This window comes from Oncorhynchus kisutch, linkage group LG25 (genome assembly GCF_002021735.2).
Source record: "Oncorhynchus kisutch isolate 150728-3 linkage group LG25, Okis_V2, whole genome shotgun sequence".
Lineage (NCBI taxonomy): Eukaryota > Metazoa > Chordata > Actinopteri > Salmoniformes > Salmonidae > Oncorhynchus > Oncorhynchus kisutch.
Window position 1 is genome coordinate 42,581,975 of NC_034198.2, and position 23,266 is coordinate 42,605,240.

Here is a 23,266-nt window from a genome sequence, read left to right on the forward strand (position 1 = left end):
AACAGGCAGAGAGCAGAGACTGAGGCAGGGACCAGGCAGAGACAGAGAACAGAGGCAGGGAACAGGCAGAGAATAGAGAACAGAGGCAGGGAACAGGCAGAGAACAGAGGCAGGGAACAGGCAGAGAGCAGAGACAGAACAGAGGCAGGGAACAGGCAGAGAGCAGAGAGCAGAGACTGAGGCAGGGACCAGGCAGAGAGCAGAGGCAGGGAACAGGCAGAGAGCAGAGGCAGGGAACAGGCAGAGAGCAGAGGCAGGGAACAGGCAGAGAGCAGAGACTGAGGCAGGGACCAGGCAGAGAGCAGAGACTCTCAGGGTTATTTACATGTTGGTTGTATTTTTTAAACAAGCTTCTTGTATTTAATTTCATTGAGCTCCAAAGAGTTGCTCAACTTCACAAGTCAAAAGGAAATGACTGCTAAATGTGCAGGGAGGAAGGAAATTGGGACAAACGTATTTTATTCCAATAATAAACAAGACTCAATAAGGGGTTACATTCGAGTAGAAACAGGAAATTTAAATTCACAAAATGATAACCTCGAGGTTAGCTGTTCCGGCTGTCAATCAAAGCTGCTGGGCCAAGAGAAGTACCTCAGCAGCCAATGATGAACCACCTACCAGACCGACAGGGGGCAGTCTCACATCAGCAGGAATTAACCCCAGGATGACGTCCAAAATGGCACCCTATTCCCTATATAGTGCACTACTTTAGATCAGGGCCCTATGCAACCCTATATATTGCACTACTTTAGACCAGGGCCCTATAGAACCCTATTCCCAATATAGTGCACTACTTTAGGGTGCCATTTCAGATACACCCAGATCCTGTTCAGTAGAGAGGGGGGGGGGGGGAAGAATGTTTTATAACTGAGAGAAAAAGGTAGGTACTGCATGGACTTGTACAACAAGTGTGTTCTCCTGTTTCCAAACGTTTTGCATACCGAACATGACCCAGGGAGTTACTTCAACACTATAGAGCTCGTAACAACAGTTGGATGATCCCCGGCTTACAACAAGTTAAACACGTACATAAAACCTTCATATCTAAACCGTGATGGGTCTCCGTGAGACTGCAGAGGATGTTAAATGACGGACACGTTCCAGACCGTTGGTTGAATACTTATCCAGGTGTTGTGAGATCTGGTAGGGGACGGCAACATCTGGTAGAGGACGGCATCATTCAAAAGGCCTGGTCTGCATTAAAAATCAAGTAACCCTCCTCAAAAACCGCGATAAAACAACAAGAACTGAGCATTTCAAAATGTTGATACTGAAAAGACACTGGACAGAAGGGGGAAGATACCGCGCTGACAATATTACAACAAGCAACAGATTAATGGCTGAGACCAAAAACATTTTACACTTTTAAATGGATATTTAACAGAATTGGTGGCTTACTACCGCCACCCGGTGGCCATGTTGTAAATGCAGCCTAAGGACCCTTTAGTAATCTGTACCACGTTTAAAGCACAGAGACAGACCAATCCCCCTGCAGCCTTGACCCATGAGACAGCATCCTAAATAGCACACTACTACCTATGTAGTGCACTGCTCTAGATCAGATCAACAGTACTGCACTATAAAGCAAATGAGGCGCCATTTCAGGACCACTTGTGTCGTCTTCTACCCCATAAAAAAGCCTTTAAAAAGATTTAACACAGACTTATGAACTAAAATCAATAGGTAGCCAGCTGTCAATGTGACCGTCTTGTCAACACAGCTGTAGGTAGTTCAGTTGATGTTTCGGCTCAATCAGGTTGGAGGGGGGTGATGATGATGATGACTAGGTTCTCAGTCGCTGTCGAACCTAATGGAGTTGACGGACTGGGAGATGGCTCCTCCGCGGTAGCTACCCCTCTTCTTCTTGGTCTTCTCGTGACGGAAGGACTTCCCCTTGGTGAAACGGAGCACGTCATTGGCCCTCTGGCCCCAGTCTCCATCCGACCCACGCTGAGGTGAACAGAGAGAGACAAGAGTCAAAACACATCCAGCACCATGATCACATCCCTGGTTCAACACAATACCCATAATGACATGACATCCCTGGATCAACACAATACCCATAATGACATCCCTGGATCAACACAATACCCATAATGACATCCCTGGATCAACACAATACCCATAATGACATCCCTGGATCAACACAATACCCATAATGACATCCCTGGATCAACACAATACCCATAATGACATCCCTGGATCAACACAATACCCATAATGACATCCCTGGATCAACACAATACCCATAATGACATCCCTGGATCAACACAATACCCATAATGACATCCCTGGATCAACACAATACCCATAATGACATCCCTGGATCAACACAATACCCATAATGACATCCCTGGATCAACACAATACCCATAATGACATCCCTGGATCAACACAATACCCATAATGACATCCCTGGATCAACACAATACCCATAATGACATCCCTGGATCAACACAATACCCATAATGACATCCCTGGATCAACACAATACCCATAATGACATCCCTGGATCAACACAATACCCATAATGACATCCCTGGATCAACACAATACCCATAATGACATCCCTGGATCAACACAATACCCATAATGACATCCCTGGATCAACACAATACCCATAATGACATCCCTGGATCAACACAATACCCATAATGACATCCCTGGATCAACACAATACCCATAATGACATCCCTGGATCAACACAATACCCATAATGACATCCCTGGATCAACACAATACCCATAATGACATCCCTGGATCAACACAATACCCATAATGACATCCCTGGATCAACACAATACCCATAATGACATCCCTGGATCAACACAATACCCATAATGACATCCCTGGATCAACACAATACCCATAATGACATCCCTGGATCAACACAATACCCATAATGACATCCCTGGATCAACACAATACCCATAATGACATCCCTGGATCAACACAATACCCATAATGACATCCCTGGATCAACACAATACCCATAATGACATCCCTGGATCAACACAATACCCATAATGACATCCCTGGATCAACACAATACCCATAATGACATCCCTGGATCAACACAATACCCATAATGACATCCCTGGATCAACACAATACCCATAATGACATCCCTGGATCAACACAATACCCATAATGACATCCCTGGATCAACACAATACCCATAATGACATCCCTGGATCAACACAATACCCATAATGACATCCCTGGATCAACACAATACCCATAATGACATCCCTGGATCAACACAATACCCATAATGACATCCCTGGATCAACACAATACCCATAATGACATCCCTGGATCAACACAATACCCATAATGACATCCCTGGATCAACACAATACCCATAATGACATCCCTGGATCAATACAAAACCCATAATGACATCCCTGGATCAATACAATACCCATAATGACATCCCTGGTTCAACACAATACCCATAATGACATCCCTGGATCAATACAAAACCCATAATGACATCCCTGGATCAATACAATACCCATAATGACATCCCTGGTTCAACACAATACCCATAATGACATCCCTGGTTCAACACAATACCCATATTGACATCCCTGGATCAATACAAAACCCATAATGACATCCCTGGATCAATACAATACCCATAATGACATCCCTGGATCAACACAATACCCATAATGACATCCCTGGATCAACACAATACCCATAATGACATCCCTGGATCAATACAATACCCATAATGACATCCCTGGATCAATACAATACCCATGACATCCCTGGATCAACACAATACCCATAATGACATCCCTGGATCAACACAATACCCATAATGACATCCCTGGATCAACACAATACCCATAATGACATCCCTGGATCAACACAATACCCATAATGACATCCCTGGATCAACACAATACCCATAATGACATCCCTGGATCAACACAATACCCATAATGACATCCCTGGATCAACACAATACCCATAATGACATCCCTGGATCAATACAATACCCATAATGACATGATCACATCCCTGGTTCAACACAATACCCATAATGACATGATCACATCCCTGGTTCAACACAATACCCATAATGACATGATCACATCCCTGGTTCAACACAATACCCATAATGACATGATCACATCCCTGGTTCAACACAATACCCATAATGACATGATCACATCCCTGGTTCAACACAATACCCATAATGACATGATCACATCCCTGGTTCAACACAATACCCATAATGACATCCCTGGATCAACACAATACCCATAATGACATCCCTGGATCAATACAATACCCATAATGACATGATCACATCCCTGGTTCAACACAATACCCATAATGACATGATCACATCCCTGGTTCAACACAATACCCATAATGACACGATCACATCCCTGGTTCAACACAATACCCATAATGACATGATCACATCCCTGGTTCAACACAATACCCATAATGACATGATCACATCCCTGGTTCAACACAATACCCATAATGACATGATCACATCCCTGGTTCAACACAATACCCATAATGACATGATCACATCCCTGGTTCAACACAATACCCATAATGACATCCCTGGATCAACACAATACCCATAATGACATCCCTGGATCAATACAATACCCATAATGACATGATCACATCCCTGGTTCAACACAATACCCATAATGACATGATCACATCCCTGGTTCAACACAATACCCATAATGACACGATCACATCCCTGGTTCAACACAATACCCATAATGACATGATCACATCCCTGGTTCAACACAATACCCATCATTTATATTGAGCTCTTTTACTAAGGATGACATCGCAGTACCTCTAAATATCCTATGTAAAATGCTAATTAACTATCAGAAAGGCTGAGTGGGCGGGGAAAATGCAAATTCTCTATCAGTAAGGCGGAGTGGGAGGGAAAATGCTAATTCTCTATCAGTAAGGCTGAGTGGGCGGGCTGAGTGGGCAGAGAGACAAATATTCATAAGTGTGCCCTTTGACTGACAGGTTCTGACCGACTCCCAGAACTGTGTGTCCGGTGCGACATCCTCGCGTAAAGATCAAGCGACACAAATATACTTTCTAGCCCTGAAACGACAGAGATGTCCATGTTTCAGCCATTCAGTGATCCTCTGCATTAACATACAACTTTATAGTAGCTCCATCTAGCCCATCGTTCAAACAACCAAGATGGCGACAGTTAAAGAAAACTAACCCACAAGGCAGAGCAGTGGTCTAAGACACTGCATCACAGTGTTAGCTGATTCTGGGTTCTAGTCCAGGCTCCGTCTCAGCCGGCCGCGACCGGGAGACCCATGGGACGGCGCACTGGCGACTGTTGGCGGGCCGGGCACATGGTCACCAGGTGTACGGAGTGTTTCCTCTGACACATTGGTGCGGCTGGCTTCCGGGTTAAGTGGGCATTGTGTCAAGAAGCAGTGCGGCTTGGTTGGGTCGTGTTTCGGAGGACGCACGGCTCTCGACCTTTGCCTCTCCGAAGTCTGTACGGGAGTTGCAGCGATGGGGACAAGACTAAATACCAATTGGATATCACGAAAAAAAAAAGTGATATTTTTTTAACGAACCGCTTCTCATCTCCTATTATATTGAGATTCCCCCAGTACAGGTGTGGCTCTGATCCACATACCTGACCGTACAGAACGTAAACAGAAACAGATGGTTAACTTTCTAGGTTTCATCGCTTGGCAGAGCTGTAATGGGCGTTCGGATGAGGGGCTTAGCACGCAGAGCTGTAATGGGCGTTCGGATGAGGGGCTTAGCACGCAGAGCTGTAATGGGCGTTCGGATGAGGGGCTTAGCACGCAGAGCAGTAATGGGCGTTCGGATGAGGGGCTTAGCACGCAGAGCTGTAATGGGCGTTCGGATGAGGGGCTTAGCACGCAGAGCTGTAATGGGCGTTCGGATGAGGGGCTTAGCACGCAGAGCTGTAATGGGCGTTCGGATGAGGGGCTTAGCACGCAGAGCTGTAATGGGCGTTCGGATGAGGGGCTTAGCACGCAGAGCTGTAATGGGCGTTCGGATGAGGGGCTTAGCACACAGAGCTGCAACATGTTACAACATCCTGTACAAGAAAATAACAATTACAACTGAATCAAGTAGGTGGATTCATGTCGACACGCCAGAGGGGCGTAGACGCGGCAGAGGGGCGTAGACGCGGCAGAGGGGCGTAGACGCGGCAGAGGGGCGTAGACGCGCCAGAGGGGCGTAGACGCGCCAGAGGGGCGTAGACGCGGCAGAGGGGCGCAGACGCGGCAGAGGGGCGCAGACGCGGCAGAGGGGCGCAGACGCGGCAGAGGGGCGCAGACGCGGCAGAGGGGCGCAGACGCGGCAGAGGGGCGCAGACGCGGCAGAGGGGCGCAGACGCGGCAGAGGGGCGCAGACGCGGCAGAGGGGCGCAGACGCGGCAGAGGGACAGAGGAGTGTAGATAAACTCACCTTGGCATCGAAGGAGTTGTCTGCCAGACGGTTGTCCACTTCAATGTTCTCCTCTACTATTCTACGGAAAGGTACATTGATCTTTAGAGGAGGGACACAGACGGTGAGACACAGACGGTGAGACACAGACAGTCACAGAGAGAATGAGGGGTTTAGTTCAGTCCGCATCTGACAACGCCCCACACCGGTTAGTACCACAATGCACCTCTGTTCTACAGCCCAAAGCATTTATTTACAAACACACGTGTGAGTGTGAATATATATTCATTCAGAAATGGGCCCAAACATTGATTCTGCTGGCATGGTAGTTCTGGCAGGAATAGATGTTGTTGGCTATATATATATATATATATCCATCTCCAACATGTAGCGCTACAGATCCATCATCAAGGTCAGGGCCCATTTCTGAATACTGAGACTACGCCATCATAACAAATACATTGAACCAAAAACAGCCAGCCAAGTCAGTCAAGTCAGCAGCCAGTCAAGTCAGCAGCCAGTCAAGCCAGCAGCCAGTCAAGTCAGCAGCCAGTCAAGTCAGCAGCCAGTCAAGCCAGCAGCCAGTCAAGTCAGCAGCCAGTCAAGTCAGCAGCCAGTCAAGTCAGCAGCCAGTCAAGTCAGCAGCCAGTCAAGTCAGCAGCCAGTCAAGTCAGCAGCCAGTCAAGTCAGCAGCCAGTCAAGTCAGCAGCCAGTCAAGTCAGCAGCCAGTCAAGTCAGCAGCCAGTCAAGTCAGCAGCCAGTCAAGTCAGCAGCCAGTCAGGTCAGCAGCCAGTCAGCAGCCAGTCAGCAGCCAGCCAGCCAGCCAAGCAGTCAGCCAGCCAGTCAAGCAGTCAGCCAGCCAGCCAGTCAAGCAGTCAGCCAGCCAGCCAGTCAGTCAGTCAAGCAGTCAGCCTGTCAGCCAGCCAGTCAGTCAAGTCAGCAGTCAGCAGCCAAACAATCCAAGCTCTGAACCCAGTCAGTGTGACAGGGTCTCACCTTCTTAGAGACTTTGGGGTAAGTCTGTGGTGCTGGTAATACTTTCTGGTTTTTAGGCGTCGTTACTTCCTCCTCCTCCTCGCTCTCAGAAGACGAGTCTTCTCCATCCCTCTTTCTCTTGCCTGGGAAGGGAGAGAAGACAAGGGGGGGGGGGGACATTGAGAAAACTGTCCTTGTAAATAATCGACCTTGGTTTCGAAAATAATTCAAACCTTAGTGAGAACTAAACAGCCCAGCCAAGACACTGGTTACAGCCCAGCCAAGACACTGGTTACAGCCCAGCCAAGACACTGGTTACAGCCCAGCCAAGACACTGGTTACAGCCCAGCCAAGACACTGGTTACAGCCCAGCCAAGACACTGGTTACAGCCCAGCCAAGACACTGGTTACAGCCCAGCCAAGACACTGGTTACAGCCCAGCCAAGACACTGGTTACAGCCCAGCCAAGACACTGGTTACAGCCCAGCCAAGACACTGGTTACAGCCCAGCCAAGACACTGGTTACAGCCCAGCCAAGACACTGGTTACAGCCCAGCCAAGACACTGGTTACAGCCCAGCCAAGACACTGGTTACAGCCCAGCCAAGACACTGGTTACAGCCCAGCCAAGACACTGGTTACAGCCCAGCCAAGACACTGGTGAGCTACTGCGACAAAAAAAAAAAAATATATATATATATATATATATTTCCCTTGACCTTGTAAACTGACACGCAACACAGACAACTATACTAAAAACTCACAAGACATTGGTAGTCGGGCTGGGACTTCACAATAGGACATCACCATCATACTGAGGTGCTGATACAATATGTATTGGGAGTCTACAGTTGAAGTTAGAAGTTTACATACACCTTAGCCAAATACATTTTAACTCAGTTTCACAATTCCTGACATTTAATCCTAGTAAAAATGTCCTTTTTTAGGTCAGTTGGGATCACCACTTATTTTAAGAATGTGAAATGTCAGAATAATAGTAGAGAATTATTTATTTCAGCATCACATTCCCAGTGGGTCAGAAGTTTACATACACTCAAGTAGTATTTGGTAGTATCGCCTTTAACTTTTTATGGCTGCAGGGGCAGTATGGAGTAGCTTGGATGAAAAGGTCCCCATTGTAAAACAGCCAGCTCCTCAGTCGCTAATATATATTAGTATTGGATAGAAAACACAAAAGTTTTCAAAACTGTCAAAATATTGTCTGAGTATAACAGAACTGATATTGCAGGTGAAACCCGGAGGAAAAAAATCAAAGCAGGAAGTGGATTCTATTTCGAAAACTCCATGTTCCATAGCCTCCTTTTGTTGGATTTAAAGGGATATGACCCAGATTCCTTTTCCAATCGCTTCCTCAAGGTGTCAGTCTTCAGACATAGTTTCATGCTTTTATTTTGAAAAATGAGCCAGACAGATAACATCGGGTCAAGTGGTAACATGAGTTTTGCTCGCGCAACAGAGTGGATAGGTATTGCTTTTCCCTCTCCTACTGTGAAAGACATTTGCGGCTGATATATTATCAATTATGTATTTTAAAAACAACCTGAGGATTGATTATAAAAAATGTTTGACATGTTTCTGTGGACATTATGGAAACTATTTGGAATTTGTCTGCGTTGTCGTGACCTCTCTTTCCTGTGGATTTCTGAACATAACGCGACAAACAGAGGTATTTTGGATCTAAAAAATAATCTTTATGGAACAAAAGGAACATTTGTTGTGTAACTGGGAGTCTCGTGAGTGAAAACATCCGAAGATCATCAAAGGTAAACGATTAATTTAATTGCTTTTCTGATTTTCGTGACCAAGCCACCTGATGCTAGGTGTACTTAATGTTTTATCGTGCGATTGATAAACTTACTCAAATGCTTGGATTGCTTTCGCTGTAAAGCATCATTTCAAAATCTGACACGACAGGTGGATTAACAAAAAGCTTGGGGTCATTGTCTATTTGGAAGACCCATTTGCGACCAAGCTGTTACTTCCTGACTGATGTCTTGAGATGTTGCTTCAATATATGCACAGAATTTTCCTCCCTCACGATGTCATCTATTTTGTGAAGTGCACCAGTCCCTCTTGCAGCAAAGCACCCCCACAACATGATGCTGCCACCCCCATGCTTCACGGTTGGGATGGTGTTCTTCGGCTTGCAAGGCTCCCCCTTTTTCCTCCAAACATAACGATGGTCATTATGGAAAACAGTTCTATTTTTGCTTCATCAGACCAGAGGACATTTCTTCAAAAAGTACAATCTTTGTCCCCATGTGCAGTTGCAAACTGTAGTCTGGCTTGTTTATGGCGGTTTTGGCGCAGTGGCTTCTTCCTTGCTGAGCGGCCTTTCAGGTTATGTTGATATAAGACTTGTTTTAATGTGGATATAGATACTTCTGTACCCGTTTCCTCCAGCATCTTCACAAGGTCCTTTGCTGTTGTTCTGGGATTGATTTGCACTTTTCGCACCAAAGTACGTTCATCTCTAGGAGACAGAATGCGTCTCCTTCCTGAGCGGTATGACGGCTGCGTTGTCCCATGGTGTTTATACTTACGTACTATTGTTTGTACAGATGAACGTGGTACCTTCAGGTGTTTGGAAATTGCTCCCAAGGATGAACCAGACTTGTGGAGGTCTACAATTTTTTGGGCTGATTTCTTTTGATTTTCCCATGATGCCAAGCAAAGAGGCACTGAGTTTGAAGGTAGGCCCTGAAATACATCCACAGGTACACCTCCAGTTGACTCAAATGATGTCAATTAGCCTATCAGAAGCTTCTAAAGCCATGACATAATTTCCTGAAATTTTCCAAGCTGCTTAAATGCTCAGTCAACTTAGTGTATGTAAACTTCTGACCCACTGGAATTGTGATACAGTGAAATATAAGTGAAATAATCTGTCTGTAAACAATTGTTGGAAAGAATTACTTGTGTCATGCACAAAGTAGGTGTTCTAACTGACTTGCCAAAACTATAGTTTGTTAACAAGACATTTGTGGATTGGTTGAAAAACAGGTTTTAATGACTCCAACCTAAGTGAATGTAAACTTCCGACTTCAACTGTAGGTTCAGTACAGTGCATTATACTGGGTACTGGGATTCAATACTGTGATTTTTTTGTGTTTCGATGTTCCAAACATTTTGCTCACAATACATCTTCTGCAGACGAGAGAAAATAAAGTTTAGGAAATAAGTGTTGAAACAAATTGGCTCCCCATTTTTTTTTTTTAAATGAACAAGCTATGAAAGGGAAATTAACACGAGTTTTGCTGCAGGCTAACTAGGGCAAAAACAATATTGCAATGTCAAAACGATACATAAAAAATAATATCCCAATATGTAACGAACCCCCCCCCCCCCATCACTAATTGATAAGTAATATTCTTTAAGAATCAATGGGTAAATATCATGAATTGAAATGACCATTGACCAGATTCCCAGGTTCCAGACCGGACCTTGTAGAGTTCAAAGCTCACCGTTAGTGATGGGAGTGGTGACTGCTGCCGGTGCTTTCGCCTCCTCTTCCTCAGAGCTACTGTCCTGGGACGATGACGACTCAACAGCCTTAGCCAGTGTTGTTGCCTTGGCAGCAGGGTTGGAGGAGGCTTTAGGTGTAGCTGCCTTCTTAGTCGAGGCTGGGGTAGCTGCCTTCTTAGTCGAGGCTGTTGCTGCTGCAAGGTTCAAGGTTCAATTGATGATACGCATACAAATGCAATGAAATGCTTACTAACAAATCAACCTCAAAATATAAAATATGATGCGCAAAACAATAGGCCTACACAGTACATATATCAAATACATGGTCACAGTGAAGAGGCACCATGAGAGAGTCTGCCTTCTGAAAGCATCAGCTTCAGTTCAGCCAGCGTCTAGCTCGCTTATAAGACCCTTCGCTTGTCCATATCGCCGTAGCCAGTATACACTTCCTCAAAGTAGTCAGAATGAATAAGAACAAGAAATCGATCATTAAGTTTGACGTTTTTGAGAAAGGAGTAGTCTCTCGATGACAAACAGTTAAATGAAGAATTCCCTACTGTTGACTAATCAACGACGAAGGGGCGTAGACTAGAGTTCTTCACGGAGCCACCTGTCCCCAAAACCAAATCCGGGACCGGAGCAGATCCGGAAATCAAAATCCTATCACAAGTCTAAGTCAGATCTGATATGATTATCACGGTTGATGTCAATATGTAATTTCAACTGACTTGAGTAGCACGTGTTGCTTGTTGTAGTTGGCCAATTATATGGTCATCAAATCAGCAATAGGCTAGTCGTAGAGCCTCAAAAGCCTGTGTGGCAAAAGTTAGGCTACACAGTACGACCCCTGCTAGAGCATCACCTCTCTACCTTCTCTCCCTCACAGTTTCTCAGCTCCGGTTAACCTCTTGAAACTAGGGGGCAGTATTTTTGGAAAAATAACGTTCCCAAAGTAAACAGGCTATTTTGTCAGGACCAGATAATAGAATATGCATATAATTGACAGCTTAGGATAGAAAACACTGTGTAAAAATATTGGCTGTGAGTATAACAGAACTGATATTGCAGGTGAAAGCCTAAGAAAAATCCAATCAGGAAGGGACTCTTAATTAGAAAGCTCTGCGTTCCTATGCGTCCCTATTGAGCAGTGAATGAGATCTCAACCAGATTCCTTTTTCTATGGCTTCCCTAATGTGTCTAGTGTCACAATATATAGTTTCAGGCTTTTATTTTGAACGACAACATTGCGTCAGTGGTCAGCTAGAGGCTCCCTCACGGTTTCTCATCTCCGGTTAATAAAGTAGCTTCGACTTTTCTGCGTCCCTCTCTCGGATGAAACCGACTATACGGAACGGATCTAGCTGTCCTCGGGTCTGTACGGAACGGATCTAGCTGTCCTCGGGCCTGTACGGAACGGATCTAGCTGTCCTCGGGCCTGTACGGAACGGATCTAGCTGTCCTCGGGTCGGTACGGAACGGATCTAGCTGTCCTCGGGTCTGTACGGAACGGATCTAGCTGTCCTCGGGTCTGTACGGAACGGATCTAGCTGTCCTCGGGTCTGTACGGAACGGATCTAGCTGTCCTCGGGTCGGTACGGAACGGATCTAGCTGTCCTCGGGTCGGTACGGAACGGATCTAGCTGTCCTCGGGTCGGTACGGAACGGATCTAGCTGTCCTCGGGTCGGTACGGAACGGATCTAGCTGTCCTCGGGTCGGTACGGAACGGATCTAGCTGTCCTCGGGTCGGTACGGAACGGATCTAGCTGTCCTCGGGTCGGTACGGAACGGATCTAGCTGTCCTCGGGTCGGTACGGAACGGATCTAGCTGTCCTCGGGTCGGTACGGAACGGATCTAGCTGTCCTCGGGTCGGTACGGAACGGATCTAGCTGTCCTCGGGTCGGTACGGAACGGATCTAGCTGTCCTCGGGTCGGTACGGAACGGATCTAGCTGTCCTCGGGTCGGTACGGAACGGATCTAGCTGTCCTCGGGTCGGTACGGAACGGATCTAGCTGTCCTCGGGTCGGTACGGAACGGATCTAGCTGTCCTCGGGTCGGTACGGAACGGATCTAGCTGTCCTCGGGTCTGTACGGAACGGATCTAGCTGTCCTCGGGTCTGTACGGAACGGATCTAGCTGTCCTCGGGTCTGTACGGAACGGATCTAGCTGTCCTCGGGTCTGTACGGAACGGATCTAGCTGTCCTCGGGTCTGTACGGAACGGATCTAGCTGTCCTCGGGTCTGTACGGAACGGATCTAGCTGTCCTCGGGTCTGTACGGAACGGATCTAGCTGTCCTCGGGTCTGTACGGAACGGATCTAGCTGTCCTCGGGTCTGTACGGAACGGATCTAGCTGTCCTCGGGTCTGTACGGAACGGATCTAGCTGTCCTCGGGTCTGTACGGAACGGATCTAGCTGTCCTCGGGTCTGTACGGAACGGATCTAGCTGTCCTCGGGTCTGTACGGAACGGATCTAGCTGTCCTCGGGTCTGTACGGAACGGATCTAGCTGTCCTCGGGTCTGTACGGAACGGATCTAGCTGTCCTCGGGTCTGTACGGAACGGATCTAGCTGTCCTCGGGTCTGTACGGAACGGATCTAGCTGTCCTCGGGTCTGTACGGAACGGATCTAGCTGTCCTCGGGTCTGTACGGAACGGATCTAGCTGTCCTCGGGTCTGTACGGAACGGATCTAGCTGTCCTCGGGTCTCTACGGAACGGATCTAGCTGTCCTCGGGTCTCTACGGAACGGATCTAGCTGTCCTCGGGTCTGTCCGACCAGGTCTATACGGAACGGATCTAGCTGTCCTCGGGTCTGTACGGAACGGATCTAGCTGTCCTCGGGTCTGTTCAGAACAGGTCTGTATATCAACTTTTTGGACCCGTGAATGACTCTAGCGTAGAATTTGGCTACCCACTTCAGCTTGCCTAGATGTTGAGAAAAAAAGAAAGAAAAAAACACTTGCCGAAGACAAAAACGTCACAAAATGTCATAATATACGAACAAACTGTTTCGAATGGGAAGTATGTAAACTCCTTTACCCTCCTCCTCATCACTAGAGCTGTCGTCACTGCTGCTGGACTCTGCAGCTTTGGCTGAAGCAGGAGTCTTGGCTGAAGCAGGAGTCTTGGCTGAAGCAGGAGTCTTGGCTGAAGCAGGAGTCTTGGCTGAAGCAGGAGTCTTGGCTGAAGCAGGAGTCTTGGCTGAAGCAGGAGTCTTGGCTGAAGCAGGAGTCTTGGCTGAAGCAGGAGTCTTGGCTGAAGCAGGAGTCTTGGCTACGGCTGTAGGTTTGGTGGTCTTTTTGGCTGCAGCGACCTCGTCCTCCGAGCTGTCAGAATCGGAGCTGCTCTCGGCTACGGCCTTGGTTGGGGCTAGTTTATTCACCACGGGGGTGGCTGGTTTGGAGCCTGGTTTGGAGGCTGGTTTGGAGGCTGGTTTGGAGGCTGGTTTAGAGGCTGGTTTGGAGGCTGGTTTGGAGGCTGGTTTTGTAACAGGGGCCGGGGTAGCCTTCTTAGCTGGAGCCTCATCTTCAGAAGAGTCGGAGTCAGAGCTGCTTTCTGCAGCAGCTGGTTTAACAACTGGGGAGGCTGGTTTAGTAACAGGGGCCGGGGTAGCCTTCTTAGCTGGAGCCTCATCTTCAGAAGAGTCGGAGTCAGAGCTGCTTTCTGCAGCAGCTGGTTTAACAACTGGGGAGGCTGGTTTAGTAACAGGGGCCGGGGTAGCCTTCTTAGCTGGAGCCTCATCTTCAGAAGAGTCGGAGTCCGAGCTGCTTTCTGCAGCAGCTGGTTTAACAACTGGGGAGGCTGGTTTAGTAACAGGGGCCGGGGTAGCCTTCTTAGCTGGAGCCTCATCTTCAGAAGAGTCGGAGTCCGAGCTGCTTTCTGCAGCAGCTGGTTTAACAACTGGGGAGGCTGGTTTAGTAACAGGGGCCGGGGTAGCCTTCTTAGCTGGAGCCTCATCTTCAGAAGAGTCGGAGTCCGAGCTGCTTTCTGCAGCAGCCTTGGCTGGGACCTTGGGGGTCACTGCAGGTTTCTTGGTAGCTGCTGCAGGTTTCTTGGTAGCTGCTGCAGGTTTCTTGGTAGCTGCTGCAGGTTTCTTGGTAGCTGCTGCAGGTTTCTTGGTAGCTGCTGCAGGTTTCTTGGTAGCTGCTGCAGGTTTGGCTGGGGCCTCGTCCTCAGAGCTGCTGTCAGAGTCTACAGGACCGAGGGGAACATGTCAGAATCAGTCCGTGGGTCTGATATTACAGACAATTCAATAATATAAAAGCTTCACTGTGGTTCTCTAAGAGAAGCCAAGACCGCAGAGAAGCTGCGGAGGTCCAGAGGTCCAAAAGGTGAGTATGATTAGCAACATACTGCATTGTTTAACGTTTTTGTAACATAAATCCTGTTGATATTGAAACAAGCCAAGCATGTTCTTCCCCAGCTTGAGTTCCAGATCTTTCTGTGTTGTCTTGCCACAACTCATTGGCGTGACAATGACACAGGAGTTAGAGTCTGGAACTCAGTCTCCTCTAGTGGTCAGTTCTAAAAAAAGGATTCAGTCCTATTTAGTCTATTTTACCTGAGCTTGACGAGTCGGCTTTCTTAGCAGGGGCGGCCTTGGCAGGAGTGGCCTTGGCAACAGGCTTCTTAGCTTCTTTCTCATCTTCCGAGCTTGAGTCAGAGGAGGATTCTGCAGCCTTGCCTGGGGTCCCCGTAGGAGTCGCCTTAGCTGGTGCCACTTTCACTGTCACCTCTTCTTCATCCTCTGAGCTCGAGTCCGAGGAAGAATCTTCTGACGGGGCAGCCTTAGCCGGGGCAGCCTTAGCCGGGGCAGCCTTAGCCGGGGCAGCCTTAGCCGGGGCAGCCTTAGCCGGGGCAGCCTTAGCCGGGGCAGCCTTTTTTGCTTCTTCATCTTCAGAGCTAGAGTCTTAAGAGAGGAACAAGAGAAGAATTTAGACTGATGTTAACTTCAACTTTAAATTAAAACTCCAATGTTATGCAAACTCAGGGATGTAATAGTCCAAACAGAACTGTATATTTTTGTATATGTATATTGGACAAATTCAACTAGGTTCCTGCCGTTTCATTCCTTTTGCAAAACTTTTCTTAAATGGAAGCAAAAAATAAATCTGTGTAATGAATACGCCCCAGGTATAACGAACTTGACGATTGTGTCTAGTTATTCAAACCAGATGTGGAAAACTGGCTGACGATTTAAGTGTTTACCGTTGCTCTCTAAAAGTTTCCCGACCCGTGTAACCCCAACAGCAGACCAGCAGACATGCACACCTGACTCAACAAATAATCATGAAGCCCTCAATGGAGTTGCATCAGGTGCGTTTGTCCGGGACGACAACAAATGTGTGCTATTGAGGGTACCGAGGTGGCTCTCGGAGGTACTGGGTCAGTTGCATGAAACATTTTATGGTGAATTTCCCCCAATTAAGTGAAACAGTTAAGGCCCATTAGGTCCCTTATCTTCTTGGATATAGGGGGCGCTCTTTTAATTTATGGATAAAAAAACGTGCCCTTTTAAGCGCAATATTTTGTTACGAAAAGATGCTCGACTATGCATATAATTGGCAGCTTTGGAAAGAAAACACTAAGGTTTCCAAAACTGCAAAGATATTATCTGTGAGTGCCACAGAACTCATGCTACAGGCGAAACCAAGATGAAACTTCAAACAGGAAATGAGCAGAATTTGAGGCTCTGTTTTCCATTGTCTCCTTATATGGCTGTGAATGCGCCGGGAATGAGCCTGCCCTTTCTATCGTTTCTCCAAGGTGTCTGCAGCATTGTGACGTATTTGTAGGCATATCATTGGAAGATTGGCCATAAGAGACTGCATTTACCAGGGGTACGCACGGTGTCCTTTGTCTAAATTGGTGCGTAATGAGAGGAGGCTTTCAACGAACGATATATCATGAGATATGTGAAAAACACCTTGAGGATTGATTCTAAACAACGTTTACCATGTTTCAGTCGATATTATGGAGTTAATTTGGAAAAAAGTTTGGCGTTTTGAAGACTGAATTTTCAGGTTTTTTTGGTAGCCAAACGTGACGCACCAAACGGAGCAATTTCTCCTAAACAAATAATCTTTCAGGAAAACCTGAGCATTTGCTATCTAACAGAGTCTCCTCATTGAAAACATCTGAAGTTATTCAAAAGGTAATGATTTTATTTGAATGATTTTCTGGTTTTTGTGAAAATGTTGCCTGCTGATGCTAATGCTAAATGCTACGCTAGCTGCGCTAGCTGTTACACAAATGCTTGTTTTGCTATGGTTGAGAAGCATATTTAGAAAATCTAAGATGACAGTGTTGTTAATAAAAAGGCTAAGCTTGAGAGCTAGCATATTCATTTCATTTCATTTGCGATTTTTCATGAATAGTTAACGTTGCGTTATGGTAATGAGCTTGAGGCTGTATTCACGATCCCGGATCCGGGATGGCTCGAAGCAAGTAGTTAAGTACTTCATTTAGTATGAATATCACTGTAAATAGCATTTGTGGAATGTTTCCTTTCCTCTGGCCTGGTTTCAAAAGGAAAACATTCATCAGCTAGCTAGCTATGTAGCTAAACAATGGCTACAGACCTCGCTAGCTACTCTGCCAGTTAGCTTGACGTGCTAGAAAGTAATACAGACACGTTGGTAACTATAGTAAACATGTTTTATGTTCTTCTGAATCAATGTGTTTCTCTTCAATGTAGAAGTTGTCTCTGATGAGAGATGTTCAATCAGTGAATCAGGTCGTCACGAATTAATGTGAATTGTTTTTAGTCACATTACAGATTTTCTGGTATGCTTATCATTTATTTTGGTGTTGTTTACATTGTTTCATATGGTCAGAAAGATTATATTGTAATCTCTACAGCACATTATATGCACTCAGCACTTCTTATTTTACTTTCCACACAAACATTCCCTTTACCTCCTGAGCAACCTGTAAATATTCCCCGTTTGAAGTTAGTTTGTCAGGTCCTCTGCATCTATTTTGCTGTCGCATGTGTTAGTTTTTTTTTTATAATGGTATGTGATTGTGTTACGCTATCGGTCAGGCCCTACTGATCCCTATTCGAACTGGATTTGTTTGGTCGGGTAATGTAATTATGCTCACGAGCACCAAACACCACATCGGTAATTTTAGTCCCGTTCGAATCTGCCATGGCACAAATTTTTTACATGGCAGGACAGTAACAATTCCAGCCATAATAACCTACATGTTTTTTCCCCTCTGATAATAAGAGTCCTGTTTGAATCGACATTGAATCGTGTTTACAAATTTGGTCTATTTCTCTGCGCGTTGATTGGTGGAGGGGGGAAACAGGTCTACGTAGGCTAGACTACTTTTTCAACGGCAACATTCGTTCAGAACGTTTAGCAACAGAAAACTGTCGCTCTCAAAAAAAATTGACCAAAGGAAATAAAAGTGTCAGGGAAGAAGAGAGATGTACCATCTTTTCCCAAGCCTTTGTCTTATTTGCAAGGAAAATGTAACAGTTTAGAAATAATTCCATGTCAGACGTCATTATAAACCATGGAACTTTCAAAATGGCTTCCAGCCCAGAGACAGAAGGCCGACACAGAAACATTGGAGCGTTAACCACAGCTTTTTGGGGTGATAGTCACTTAAAAACATGTTAAATCTCCAGTTACAAGGAAGGGGGGAACAGTCGTGGACATTGTGGAATAAAAACTTGAGGCCTTTATACTAGGAAGCTTGAGTAGTTCGATTTGGACTTGACCTCTGGAAGGCTACTGCCCCTTCAGCACAATGAAGAAATGACAGGCAGACAGGGATCAGGCCCGCAGCATTGTCACAGAGGCGATGGAAGATTTCAACTTCTCCACCAGATTTGAAGATTTACACCAAGCCCAAGGATTTCATTGCGTTTGTACGTGATCCTCTCACAGTCCGACCCAGGTGGAGAATACTCCTCCTTTGCTAAGAAAACGATAACCTCGCTGGACGAGGCCGCAATTCAAACTGAGTTGATTGAATTCCAGACATTGAGACAAATCAGGAATGCGCTCAGGAGTGCCGAGTTCCTGTGTGCGTTTCGGGTGACATGTCCAGAGGGATACAGTACAATGAAGAAAATAGACTTATGTCCTAACAATGTTTTGCAAGTCCTCATTTTCATCTGAAGGCAATATAAACTCACGACAGCAACTGGCTTTCACGTAAGTCAGACTGCCTGCGCATCGAAATCAAACCAATCTCATCCACAAGATCGTGTCTGAGGGGAAATTAAACTTCCCCCATTGAGTAAGTCACTTAGTGGCCTATACATAACATAGAAATTCTCCCTAAGTTACATGAGAACCAGTATCTAAACAGACCTCATCACAACATATAGGACAGACGTCCCTCTAAGTGCTCGTGCTCAGAGATGTAGTCAGGAATAGGTCAGGGAAATCATTAATATTCCTATACGACTGTAGTTAGTATTTACTAACATAATTGTGAGTGTTTATCCAGGGATATTTAGGTCTCAAGGAGACAGTATGTTCTGTTTATTCTGTTGATAACAGCAATAGATATTCAGACATCGCCTTTTTTCCCCCTTTAAATTATTGTTTTATGTTGGATGCTACATTTTTAGCCAGTTAATTGTAAGTAGGTCTAATAAAAACAAATCACTTCTATTTAGGCCATATATTTGTATAGTGAAATATGCTGTTAATCTTCATCGCCTACCTCAGCCAGTTGTTATTTTATATAGGCCTTAAGACTCTGAAGAAATAGACTTCAATTAAGCCCTTGTTTGTTTGTAAAGTCAAATTAATATGAAGACTATTGTTTAAATGAATTACTCAGATTAGTATAGGTTTCTCCGTCTGTTGCTGTGCCAGACATAAGGGAGGTATATTTAACAGGCGCTGTTCCCTTCCTATTGCACTGCGGTTGCAAGGTGTCTCTCAGGAATGAAATAAACATGTAACTTTTGACTTATTTTAGAAAGGTAGAGTGACTTCCTTCTTGGGACATTGAATTTGGGAGTTTGAGCTCCCATCGGATGGCATTTAGGATCTACCGTTGAGCTCCCACCTGATGGCATTTAGGATCTACCGTTGAGCTCCCACCTGATGGCATTTAGGATCTACTGTTGAGCTCCCATCTGATGGCATTTAGGATCTACTGTTGAGCTCCCATCTGATGGCATTTAGGATCTACTGTTGAGCTCCCACCTGATGGCATTTAAGATCTACTGTTGAGCTCCCATCTGATGGCATTTAGGATCTATTGCGGATCGCCAAAATATCCTAATGATTATGACCACACTTCATCAATTCAAATATTATGGAGACACTGAAGGAATTATGGTTTAGTATGGTTTAGAAACTTGAGAACCAAGCTGGAGTTATCAGTGTGGCCCCATCACCTGGACATGTGGAAGTACTGCATCTTCACACCAAGAGTAAAAACCTCCAGGCTTCCTTTAAAACTGTACATGTACTGGGGTTAATAACTACAGGGGGCAGCTAGGGGAAAAAGTAATCCCGCCGGGAATCGTCCTTCGGAATAACGGACATTCTGGAGTAAATTACATAACCAACGTTCTCTAGCGATACCGGTCCCGTGTGAGTAGGTCTTTGGTCAAGTGTATGCGAAGAACACGTGTCACGTAGAGAGAACCAAGGTCTCAAACAATTCCAATCTACAGTCTTTAGAACCAAGGTCTAGAACCTTTAGAATCTATAGCCTTTAGAACCTAGGTCTAGAACCTTTAGAATCTATAGCCTTTAGAACCTAGGTCTAGAACCTTTAGAATCTATAGCCTTTAAAAACAAGGTCTAGTACCTTTAGAATCTACGTCCAGAACCTACCTGAGCTCTCAGTGCTGGACTCGGCCTTCTTAGCAGCAGCAGCAGGTTTAGGGGTCACAGTCTTTGCTGGGGTAGACTTCACAGGGACTGCTTTAACAGAGGAGAATAATGTGTCAGAGATCTCTCATTGTAAACACGGGATGCTTTAGCTATTGATGATTAAAGAAGACACTAGTCATTTAGAAGACACTAATCCAGAGAGACTAGCATTCGGTGCTTTCAACTAAAGGAAAGTAGGTAGACAGTCATGTATCACATGTAAAACCGTCTAATGTTACGCTTTGCATTAGTAAAGACAAAACTAAATGTTCAGACGGGTTCACCACTTAGAAAAGGAGACGAGGGAACTGTCCAAAATCTGTCTTGACTCCTGCTACTAAAACAGCCGGAACTCACTACAACCACCACCACCACTTACTAAACCTACTACTACTAATAGTACTACATAGAATGCACTGTTTACTAAAAGCATAAGCAACAAATATCAGCATACTATCCATCTGTAGATGACACCTTCTCGGTATGGAAGTATAGCTTCCCTTATTCTGATTATCAGCTGTTGTCATAAGGGAGAAAAGACAATTCTCTTCCTCAACAGTACGCCAGGAACTCTACTCGATGAAAAGTCAAAAATAATTTTCAAAACTATAAAAACTATTTTCGTATATACCCAAAAAGCAAGTATGGGTATTCTGACACGTCCCAGGGGTTCAGTAGTTGTTACCTGACACTTCCTCCTCCCTGCTGTCTGAGGAGCGGTCCTTTTTGGCCTTTCTGGCCACTGTAGGAGCCAAGGCCTTCTTTACGGCAGCTCCAGGGGGTGGAACTGCACTGTATTCACCTACAAACACACGAGGCATCAGCATGAACAGAGCGCTAAAAACAAATAGTGTGTGTGCTGTTGGTAAATCATGTGGTTCAACTCGAATGCAGGAAATACTGTTAATACTGGTGTTATACAAATACAGTACCTTAAGTATGAAGACCACATGACTTAATCCACCTTGTTACATTGCAGCCTTGTTCTAAAATGAATTAAATCGTCTCCCCCCTCATCAATCTACACACAATAACACATAATGACATCACAATACCTCATAATGACATCACAATAACCCATAATGACATCACAATAACCCATAATGACAAAGCAAAAACAGGTTTAGAAATTTTAGGAAATATACAAAAATAAAAAAAATAGTAATTACAGCTTCGAGTCTTCTTGGGTATGACGCTACAAGCTTGGCACACCTGTATTTGGGGAGTTTCTCCCATGCTTCTCTGCAGATCCTCTCAAGCTCTGTCAGGTTGGATGGGGAGCGTTGCTGCACAGCTATTTTCAGCTATTTTCAGGTCTCTTCAGAGATGTTTGATCAGGTTCAAGTCCAGGCTCTGGCTGGGCCACTCTGGCTGGGCTACTGCTACATTGTCATGGCTGTGTGCTTTAGGGTCGTTGTCCTGTTGGAAGGTGAACCTTCACCACAGTCTGAGGTCCTGAGCGCTCTGGAGCAGGTTTTCATCAAGGTTCTTTGCTCCATTCATCTTTCCCCTCTATCCTGACTAGTCTCCCAGTCCCTGCCTCTGAAAAACATCCCCACAGCGTGATGCTGCCACCACGCCTCAACGTAGGGATGGTGCCAGGTTTCCTCCAGATGTGATGCTTGTCAACCTTGGTATCATCAGACCAGAGAATCGTGTTTATGGTCTTTCGGTGCCTTTTTGGCAAACTCCAAGCGGGCTGTCATGTGCATTTTACTGAGGAGTGGCTTCCGTCTGGCCACTCTACCATAAAGGCCTGATTGGTGGAGTGCTGCAGAGATGGTTGTCCTTCTGGAAGTTTCTCCAATCTCTACAAAGGAACTCTGTCAGAGTGACCATCAGGTTCTTGGTCACTTCCCTGACCAAGGCCCTTCTCCCCAGATTGCTCAGTCCAGGCGGCCAGCTCTAGGAAGAGTCTTGGTGGTTCCAAACTTCTTCCATTTAAGAATGATGGAGGCCCCTGTGTTCTTGGGGACCTTCAATGCTGCAGGAATGGTTTGGTAGCCTCCCCAGATCGGTGCCTCGGCTCAATCCTGTCTCTGAGCTCTATGGACAATTCCTTCGATCTCATGGCTTGGTTTTCGCTCTGACCTGCACTGTCAACTGTGGGACCTTATATAGACAGGTGTCTCTTTCCAGATCATGTCCAATCAATTGAATTTACCACAGGTGGACTCCAATCAAGTTGTAGAAACATCTCAAGGATGATCAATGGAAACAGGATGCACCTGAGCTCAATTTCGAGTCTCATAGCAAAGGGTCTGAATACTTATGTAAATAAGGTATTTCTATTCATTAATACATTTGCAAACATTTTTGCAAATGTAGATTAAATAAATCATTCTCAATCCATTTTAGAATAAAGCTGATGGGTCTGAATACTTTCTGAATGTGGTTCAACTGTAAAAAACACCGTGTTATAGGCGGGCACACGGCAGAACCAGGCGGGCACACGGCAGAACCAGGCGGGCACACGGCAGAACCAGGCGGGC

At 45.6% G+C, this 23,266-nt stretch overlaps 1 protein-coding gene across 5 annotated transcripts in view; it reads right to left on the reverse strand.

Annotated features, from left to right (window-relative positions):
* Positions 1 to 439: 439 nt before the first annotated feature.
* LOC109893818 (nucleolar protein dao-5) overlaps positions 440 to 23,266 on the reverse strand; it is a 34,693-nt gene continuing 11,866 nt past the window's right edge. Inside the window, exons 8-16 of one of the 5 annotated variants that reach the window (XM_031804925.1) lie at positions 21,460 to 21,576; positions 20,736 to 20,825; positions 15,479 to 15,826; positions 14,875 to 15,108; positions 13,957 to 14,766; positions 10,916 to 11,110; positions 7,453 to 7,574; positions 6,478 to 6,558; positions 440 to 1,950 (exon numbers count right to left, since the gene is read on the reverse strand). In XM_031804925.1, coding sequence (XP_031660785.1) covers positions 1,792 to 1,950; positions 6,478 to 6,558; positions 7,453 to 7,574; positions 10,916 to 11,110; positions 13,957 to 14,766; positions 14,875 to 15,108; positions 15,479 to 15,826; positions 20,736 to 20,825; positions 21,460 to 21,576 — 2,156 coding nt within the window. In that variant the 3' untranslated portion in view covers positions 440 to 1,791. Of the gene's footprint in view, positions 1,951 to 6,477; positions 6,559 to 7,452; positions 7,575 to 10,915; positions 11,111 to 13,956; positions 15,109 to 15,478; positions 15,827 to 20,735; positions 20,826 to 21,459; positions 21,577 to 23,266 lie in introns of all 5 variants that reach the window. The other 4 variants (XM_031804923.1, XM_031804927.1, XM_031804924.1 and 1 more) reach the window with 4 other exon arrangements.